This window comes from Monopterus albus, unplaced genomic scaffold, assembly GCF_001952655.1.
Source record: "Monopterus albus unplaced genomic scaffold, M_albus_1.0 scaffold253.1, whole genome shotgun sequence".
NCBI classification, from domain to species: domain Eukaryota; kingdom Metazoa; phylum Chordata; class Actinopteri; order Synbranchiformes; family Synbranchidae; genus Monopterus; species Monopterus albus.
In genome coordinates, this window is record NW_018128133.1 from 936,822 (window position 1) to 946,375 (window position 9,554).

A 9,554-nucleotide genomic window follows, 5' to 3' on the forward strand; every position below is an offset into this window, starting at 1 on the left:
ATGATGTCATGGGGTAGGACTAGATAAGTCTAACTTCTTCCTACTCCGTTCAAGCATTTACTAGGTATAAGCAAATTGATATTGGATTATTATTGTTGGATATGTGTGAAATTACATGTGTTGACATCAATCAAATCAAAAGTAGCTGCCCTGCAATAAATCAAATCAATCAAATCAAAAGTAGCTGCCCTTATTTTGTGTCCATGAGCAGGACAACACTGGCTTTAACAATGCCATTAGCTTAAGTGTCACCACAAAGTCCTGTTAGCTCATTAGCTTAAAGCCTCTGGTCCACTTATCAGCTTCAGGGTTGCTCCCCAGCACACTGTTTAACCAGTGACTTTGTTGCAGAGCTGTCTTCTTGTACTGGTTTCTTTTTAGACAGCCTAATACCTTGAAATTCTGTGTCCTGGGTGCTTCCGTGTTACGCAACAGGATGAGGCTTTGGTGGACACGTGTTTGTACAACATTAGTGCGTGAATGCGTCACGTAATTTGTGACTTAATGTAACTTTAATAGATAAAAAAAAACATACAGACAAATCCTGAATGAATCATCTCTTTAATAATGTGTGTATGCTTGCCATTATTCCTCTCTTCAGATCACATCCCTGCAGACCTGCAAGACCCTTTCTACACTGACCAGTATGAGCAGGAGCACATCAAGCCCCTCATCATCCGCCTGCTACTGACTGGAGAGCTCTACTGCCGGGTCTGTGGTCTCATCTTTCATGCTGAGCAGGCTCCCTCGCTCCAGAGCCACCAGTCTGTCATCCAGGCCCTGTCCAGGAAAGGCATCTATGTCCTAGAGGAGGACAACACACAGGTCTCAGATCTGGACCTCAGCTCAGCTCCCATAAAGATGGTGGGTAGCTTAACCTTTCTCTAGGTTAAGCACAACCAAGTTTTGCTTCTAGTCTATGGTATTGCAATTATAATCATGCTTCTTGAGCTAATATTTGCATTGTCAGTTATGGTGCACAAGAAAAAAACAGTTTACAGCTGTGTTGTAGTTAAAGCTATTAATCAGTATTTTTCTATTAACAGTGGATTAACAATGTGATGCAAAAATTAATAACGTGAACGGTGTTGCTACTAATGATAAATCTACAAAGGATTATCAACTGACTCAGCAGTCCACCTTACCTCTACAGATTTTCAGCTGGTTGATCATGGCATAAAAAACACAACTCTAAATGAATGCTAATGTTGCTCCATGTCTGCTGAATTTGTAAATAGGCAATTGTTTTCTAAAAAGATCAACATATCAGCTGTATAAGCTAATAATATACAGTATCAATGTTGTTAACATCTTGTTTCTCTGCATATACAAGCCCAAAAATATTTTTAAAAATGCTGCTTTCAGAAGGAGTAGATAATTGGTTTGTCCCCAGATATAAGACTTTTTCACTTTTGTGTGAATCGGAGTACATTCTCTGCAGTAGTATAACCTAGTGAACTGGGAGCCCACATTTACCATCTGTTACAAGCTAATGCAACTTTGCTTTCTAGAGCCAAATGTGAGCCTAGAGAATTAGCATAAAAAATGTTCTAGTGGACATGGCTGTTTTGTTTTAGTGTGTGTCACTAAAATATTCATGAAGCAAAATGATCCAAAGGCTCAACATTTTTGTGATACGAACCCACTCTCCGGAAGTATTAGTCATATCCCACAGGTGTGAAAACACAAAAGGCAACAAGCTGTCAGAGAAACAGCCCTTTAAAGTATCAGTTTGTAAAGTGTCAGTGTATGAATGTGTTTTTTTTTTCATCTTTGAGAAACAAGTTGGTGATTTTCAGTTTTCATTATAATGAAAATACCTAAATTTTGTCCATCTGGAACTGTACTGTAAAATATTGCATGTGAGTCATAAAATAATGACACAGACATCATCTCACGTGGAGGCGGTAAGGACTTTTTGACTATACCTCTGCATGTTTTAGTCTAGAAGGTCTGCGCTGTTTCCATGGCAACTCAGCGATGGAGCATCTCTATCATGATTTTAAAATCAACTTTGTCAATAGAAAGGCACACACGTGCACTGCTATTATTGAGGCAGTATGATCATTTTTATTTAATTAATTTTACAATAAGCAGACTTGTCATGCTAATTCAGATTTGCAGTGTATGGAAGAGTTAGTTATCACAACATGAAGTTTAATGTAAATCCAAAGTAATGTTCTTGCAGAGCTCCCACATCCACCTCATTGATGCCCTGATGATGGCCTATACAGTGGAGCTGATCAGCATAGAGAAGGTTGTGTCCAGTGTCGAGCGCTTTTCAAACTTCAGTGCCTCCACGGAGATGCTTTTTGACCTGGAAGATGCAATGGTCTTTTGGATCAACAAGGTACGAACCAAACATGGGTCTTAATGTTTAAATTTGTTCATTCTTTCTTCTTTGTTGACTTATAGTATCTTTGTCAGGTGAACACAAAAATGAGGGAGATCATAGAAAAAGAGCTGAAAATGAACCAACATCTGCACGAGTCACCCAGTCAGCAGAAGGTAACATGTATCTGTTTAATCCCCTCATCTCACACTCTCTTTGTTTCTTCTTTTCACTGCTACAGAAAGTAACTGTCCCTGAATAGTGTTTTTCTTCAGGGATGTTGTTGCCTTTGTCTGTTGTCCTGTGATTTTACACACATGCATCTTGTCCTCCCTGGTTGCATTAAGGGCAGAGGCACACCAAGCTGATGTGAAAGAACTAGCAGTGATGAAGGCTGACCTTTGTGTCACCTCACGTCAGATTTTTCTGGGCCAGTCAGTTTGAAAAAGTGACATTTGAACACACTGCTCAGACTACAGCCATTGGCCGACCATGGTGCGTCTTTGCCCTAAGGTGTGGTTTAGATATCAGATCTTGCTTGCATGGTGATCTGATGACCCCCTTACATCACCTTCTGATCACAGATTCAAACATGTCTTTCACACAGAATCAGTTAGTTGTGAGCTAAAACCTAAGCCCTGCATTTTTTAGCCTATATCTGTGGACATTTTACCAAATTGGCACCATTAAAAGTACATAGAATTAGCTATCATTCCTGTATGTTGTTGATTCTGAGACAAGTTCTGGAATTACATGGAGCATTTTCTTAGCTGATTTATGGACATTTATTGATGATGAAGATGGGAGTTACAGTAATTCTAGCCACAGAAGTGCAAGTCATCCTTAGTCTAAAAATACCATGAATGTACTTTCATAACTGACTGACTTGTGGCTCTGCACTTCAACTCTCCCATGCATATCTGGGTGCACAAATGCCTCTAGTTGCCTTCCTCATTTGCCTGTTCCCTGAAAAATTAGACATTGTTGATGTGTTCTGCCTAAACCTTTCCAGTTGTCTTTACAGTTGAGCTGTTTCCAGTGTAACAGAGGATAATCTTATTCCATGTCACTGAACCTTGACTTGTCTGCTTTGTCTGCTGCTCTTCCTGTTTGTGACCCCTCCCAATCCCCATCATACCCCCAAACATTCTAATCTTTCCTGCCTCTTGGATTCTAGTCTCCCTCCAAATGGTACTGGAAGCTTGTACCTGTAAGTGCAACTTCAAGCAATCTCCTGTGTGACTGTATGTACATTGTGTCTGTGTGAGGTGTGTGTGTACCTAATGAGAGACAGCAAAAACAAGAGCAGTCAGAGGGTGCATGTACCTCTGCCAAGGCACAACACTGGCTCACGCAAATGGGTCTTTTGTGAAAAATGAGATCTACAACAACACAAAATGTGTCTTAAAATCCTTGATCCAGATCTGATCTGGATCATCTTTTAGAATATGATAGACAGTTATACTGTGCATCTGACCTGAACATTTCAGGGCTCTATCTTCATTATAGGCCAGGTTATGGCAGACAATATGCATTAAATGTGGTTTTCAAAGTTAACTTGTGGTGATAAAGGAAGAAACAGCAAGCTCATTTGCTTTTGCTTTGCACGAAACCCTTTTTTTTTTTATTTTCATCTGAGCTTTTACATTAATCACCTCCCCTGCCCCTAAAAAAAGCAACACACTGCAGTACCATTCTACACTTTCTCTTTCTTTTGACTCCAGCAAAGACAAAAGTGAACTCCCAGGCACTTCTTACTCACTGTCATCCACTGTTTGAATGGCTCAAGCCCATTCATCCAGTCATGACTACCTCATCTCAATAACGTCCTCCCAATCTTTTCTTTCTTCCCTCACCAGCCTGATACATTGCATGCTCGTTGCATTTTGGAGCCTCTGGAGTTCTCTCGTGTGGTAATGTACAGCCCATCTCTTTGTTTCATTCTGTGGTTTTCCCTTTTCTTCATCATTTATCACACGCACCAGCTACTGTAACCACCTTATTTTTAGTTAAATGACACCTAATATTTTTAATATCCCTGCTAGTTGAGTGAAGACACAAACCCTATATAATGTACCACACGAATTTGTGGATAATACCTGGAGAATAATACATTATATAAAAACTAATATTCCTTCAAAAATAATGTGAGAAATGTTGTGTTTATGTGTGACAAGCAAGTGTGTACCTCGTGTTTTGACTACTTACACTTTTTGTTAACTTGAGCCCTCCCTTACTCTGTAGGTGCGTTATAGCAGAGATCACCTGTCAGGTCGGACACCGCAGCACTTCCCCCGGTTGGATGACCTGTTGAAGGACATCAGTGACGGCATGGCTCTGCTGGTTGTGATCCACTTCTATTGCCCAGATGTCATTAGACTGGAAGGTACAGTAATACTGGACTACTATTAGTCAGTTTTCACACTTCCACTACTCTGTTGCTTAGAGTTATATAATTCTTTAAACGAGCAGTTTGACATTTTGGGAAGCATGCTTATATGCTTTCTTGCTGAGAGTTAGATGAGAAGATGGGTACCACCCTCCTACTGTAGCTGGATCCTAAATATGACGCTAGTGCCAGGAGACTGTTAGATTAGCTTTGCTTTAAGACTAGAAGTAGGGGGAAAAGCTAGCCTGTCTAAAGAAAAACAAATCAGCCTACCTCTGAAGTTTACAAATTAATTCATTAATTGATACATTTGATCTCCTTTTATACTTCCTGCCAAATAGAGCCAAACAGTCACTCCCCTTGTGTCAGGTTTTTATGCTCGGCTAAGCAAATCACCTGCTGGCTCGAGCCATGTCTTTAGTGTACAGGCATGTGAGTAGTGTTAATCCTCTCAGCTAACCCTCAGTTAGAATGCAAAAGCAGATCATATTTAAATAATAGCATCAATAGTGTTGACAGCTGATGTCCTGTTTTGCACAGATATCTGTCTGAAAGAGGTTCCCTCCATAGCAGACAGTGTGTACAACATCCAGCTACTAAAGGAGTTTTCTAATGAGTACCTGAACAAATGCTTCTGTCTGAAGCCTGAGGACATGCTGTATTCACCCCCAGTACTGAAGGTGAGCCACAAAACATTAAAAAAAACAGACTCCGGTGATGTTGACATGTCTATTAACTTTATCAACTTGTCTTGCAGAATAATGTGATGGTTTTCATTGCTGAGCTTTTCTGGTGGTTTGAGAGTGCGAGGCCAGACTTTGTACAGCCCAGGGACCTTCAAGAAATCAGAGATGGTAAAACCCACTGTCTACTATGCTGTGTTTTTGATATATATTGAACTGCTAATGGCTCTTTTCAACAATGGTGTCCTGTATTATAGGTTTTCTTCTAAATGTTCATATCCCCGTTGATTGTTTTTGCAGTGAGATTGCTGCTGCAGCCTAAGAGTTCACGAACCCATGTACCCATCTCCAGCGTCACCAAACGTAGTTTCCTGACATCATCAAACTCTACTGATGTCTTGACCACACCCCCAAGTCCTAACCTCAGGTACGATACTGGAACTGTGTTTTGTAGAAACACCACACAGAGGCAGCTTTACGTTCAAATGATACGTTTACTGATTAATGTGTGGTAGTTTGTTATATTCTGAAAAAGGTATTGGCATTTATCTATTTGTACATTTGCATTTTTGTAATGTAAAACTTGATATACTACTACTCGTACACCAGTAGGTTTGGTAAAGGTCCAAAATATGAACATCTATGTGTGATTTACATGTCTCTGCACTTTACATATGGTCACATTACATAAGCTCGTTTTTGAGAGTAACACTTTTCACAAAACTTTCGCTATATAATAACATTTTAGCAGCTAAAATCTAATTGTTAACCCTGAAGCCCAGTACTCTGTCTTTCCCTTACAGCACCAAATCAAGCTCAAATCCATCTCAGTCCTTAATGCCCCTGAGACAGAAACAGCAGAGGGTGGTTGAGGAGAGAAAGTCAGGTACTATGAAAACATTTACTCATTCTCTGGTGCGGTTTGCTGCCTAAGCGCACACATGAATTTTAACGGAGAAAGAGAGAAGCAAGATACAGAGCAGGAAGACCATTTTGATTGTTCTTTGGAGGTGATCAAAATGTTCCTTTGTTGTGTTTTAATTTTTAATTAATTTTGCATGGTAGAGAAGTCCCTTTTGTAATATGGTTTATATTTTTTGTACAGAGCTGATAAACAGACCCATCTCGCTGATGTGTGCCGATGGACAGCACCAGGGTTCAGTACTGTGCCGGCCAGAAAAGAGGCCGAGGTGAGCAGTGTTATTACAGCCTTCACAGTCTCTATAGTGATGACAGTTATTCAGTTGCACGTACAGGTACAGTTACAACAGACAAGTTTCCCATATCTGTTCTAAAATTCTGTTTTCTGGGAAAGTTTAATTTACAAAAATGTCATTCAAAATGTTTTAAATTTCACACCGCACAGCTTCAGTAATCACCAAACTAAAATATAACAAATGACTTATTGTCTTTTAAGCACTTTGAATTGCATTACCATATATTACATTTGCCTTGCTCACCTAAACCATATTTCCTCCTCTGTTCCTGTGTAGGCCTTTATCTCAGCCAGTGCCCTATGCCCTGCATTTTCCCCTGGAGGATGATCCAGACAGGATCAGCCTCACTTGCTCCATCAGCAAAGACAGTTTGGCTTCTAACATCCTGAACATTACCCCCAAATATATGTTGGGTTCGGGTCCCCACATGCCTCAGCACAAACTCAGTGGTCAAAGCCTGTTTAGTCACATGCGCATAGAAGATGAAGAGGAGGAAGTAGAGGAAGAGGAATTGGTTGCTCTAATCCACCCTTCAGCATTTTCTCGACATCGACATGGGAGTGATATGGAGCAGGATGAACTGGAAATTCAAAGTGCAACTTCTGCCTCAAGGGTTTCTAATACTCGTTATTCTTCCCACCTTGATACAGGTGCTATTACAGTGGACCAACAAGCAGACAGCTACTATCTGGAGCCTTTGATGCCTGCTGTCCTTAAACCAGCCAAAGAGAAAAGCATTAGCCTGAACAAGGAGGAGGAGAGTGGTGAGAGTCACAGTAGAGCACTAGTAGCTGCTAGGAAAGGAGTCACCAATGTCCCAAGCACCTCACAGAGGAAAGCCCCTGTAGCTGATTCACAAAGAAGCACCTTTGTACCCATACCTGTTTCAGAATCCATCCCTAGCTCTCTCAGGCCACCCACAGAAGAGTCAGTAAGCATCTGTCAGTCTGGGAGTAAACAGTCCCAAGGCTTTTTCCTTCATTTGTCAGGAGAGTCAGACAGCCACAGTCATTTCTCCAGTGGACTGGAGGTAGGCCACAACTCAGACTCTGACATTACAGACCTGGAGGAAGATGAGGAGGAGGATGAAGAGATGGACCTGATTAAAGAAGTGGATAAGAGAGGAAAGGGGAAATACTTAGAGGAGGGAGAATTGTATGAATTTGTAGAGGGTGAATCAACCAAGCTGAGAGAAGACTTGAAGCTAAGTGAGCGGGACGATAAGGAAGATGGCAGTAGATGCTCAAGCCCTTGCCTCAGTACCATATCCTGGGTAAGTAGCTGCAGTGCTTCAGGCAGCACCAGTGTTAAGATGACCAGCTTTGCAGAGAAAAAGCTCCTTAAACTTGGTCTCCGTGATGGCTTCTCAAGTACCAGCAGCTCCCAGAAGACCACACCTGATGGCTCTGAGATTAGCCCTTGCCCTCCCTGGCAGCTGAGGATTGATAACAGCTCAGGGTGGCTAGGGAAGGACCCCGGATCTGTGTTGGGGAAAAATCTGATGGAGAGTCCCCCAGTGGTGTCTTCAGAGCAGCTGCAACTTCACATGCAGCTGGAAGAGCAAAGACGTGCTATTGAGTATCAGAAGAAGAAGACAGAGACCCAATCAGCACGGCAGAGACTAAAGCTAGGCAAAGCTGCATTCTTGAACATCGTCAAAAAGGGTGGAGGGAAGAGTGATACTCTTCCTTTGCCATTGAAACACTCCCGGGAATACTCAGAAAAAACTGCTGTTGACAGGAGTAAAATAAAGAACCAGTCCTCATGGGATGACTCTTGTCTTGATGCTCTGAAGGTCCAGGTGAAGGCAGGACAACCAGAGGGAGGCCAGCTAAACAGAGACAACAGATTAAACCTTCTGTCCCAGGATAATGGGGCTGAACCTGACCTGAATGAGCATTCTCACCCCATAGATGTACTCAGTGAAGTTATCAGCTCCATTCAGCAGCAGATGATGCAGCTCTCCTTACAGCAAAACCTGCTGATGAAGCAGAGCGTGGTCTCACCTCCAGACTTTATACAATCAGGCGCTGGCACAAACCCAAACACGACACAAACAACATCCTCTACCTCAGACTCCAGATCTTATGCAGCTCACTTTGTTGATATCAGTGGCAGCAATGCTGTCCCTGCTTGCCGTCCTCCCAAGCTTAGCTCAGGCCAGCGTAGTAAAGCCTCAGACAGAAAACAAAATAAAGAGAACAGCAAATTGAAGTCTGTAAAGTCTATTAATCAATCCTTAGAGAGCATGCCTTCTCCTAGAGAAAATACCAGCAGAGATCAGGAGACAGGTGTTAATGTTGAGAGCTCCAGGGTAGAGGGGAACATTCAGCGAAACACCACCTTCAGAGTCCATGGTGGTACTGGACAAGGAACTGGGCACTTCGCAGACAAACCCCAATCAGAGGACCCACCAGCCATCTCCAGTACGCCCACATCTCCATCACAGGCTGCAGAACAAGAGAAGAATAAAGCTCACAGCTCAGGAAAAGAGGCTCTTGGTGGAGATGAGATTGCTAGGGTCAAGGGTCAACTGATTGAGGTCGACCTATCAGAGCTTAAGGATCCACTGGAGGATGGCAGTGCAGATGTTACAGACTGTGCAGCAGAGGGTGAGCAGAAGAACGTGCTGGGTTTCTTCTTTAAGGTAAAATTATGCTTCTCTGCATTTTCTTGTGTGCTTGTTTGTGTAATTTGGGATTTGGTGTATCAAGGGCACATTTGAGAAGTATAGTTCCTAACTGAATGATGAAATGATGATTACTCTTTTATCTTCCAGGGTGATGAGAAGGCAGAGGATGAAATGGCGAAACGTCGTGCTGCCTTCCTGCTCAAACAGCAGCGCAAAGCTGAAGAGGCGAGACTACGTAAACAACAGCAAGAAGCCGAGACCGAGCTCAAACGTGATGAAGCCAGGTATGTTTTCACACAAA

The 9,554-nt window shown here is 42.1% G+C and overlaps 1 protein-coding gene across 10 annotated transcripts in view; it reads left to right on the forward strand.

The window, feature by feature from the left end:
* Positions 1-9,554, forward strand: part of camsap1a (calmodulin regulated spectrin-associated protein 1a) — a 15,757-nt gene that overhangs the window by 3,849 nt on the left and 2,354 nt on the right. For 4 of the 10 annotated variants that reach the window (XM_020621170.1, XM_020621168.1, XM_020621172.1 and 1 more), the window contains 13 exons: positions 602-864; positions 2,189-2,350; positions 2,428-2,508; positions 3,510-3,542; positions 4,192-4,245; positions 4,577-4,718; positions 5,262-5,401; positions 5,479-5,575; positions 5,705-5,831; positions 6,208-6,290; positions 6,510-6,594; positions 6,898-9,268; positions 9,401-9,537. In XM_020621170.1, the coding sequence (XP_020476826.1) occupies positions 602-864; positions 2,189-2,350; positions 2,428-2,508; positions 3,510-3,542; positions 4,192-4,245; positions 4,577-4,718; positions 5,262-5,401; positions 5,479-5,575; positions 5,705-5,831; positions 6,208-6,290; positions 6,510-6,594; positions 6,898-9,268; positions 9,401-9,537 (3,775 nt within the window). The remainder of the gene's footprint in view (positions 1-601; positions 865-2,188; positions 2,351-2,427; positions 2,509-3,509; positions 3,543-4,191; positions 4,246-4,576; positions 4,719-5,261; positions 5,402-5,478; positions 5,576-5,704; positions 5,832-6,207; positions 6,291-6,509; positions 6,595-6,897; positions 9,269-9,400; positions 9,538-9,554) is intronic. The other 6 variants (XM_020621174.1, XM_020621178.1, XM_020621173.1 and 3 more) reach the window with 3 other exon arrangements.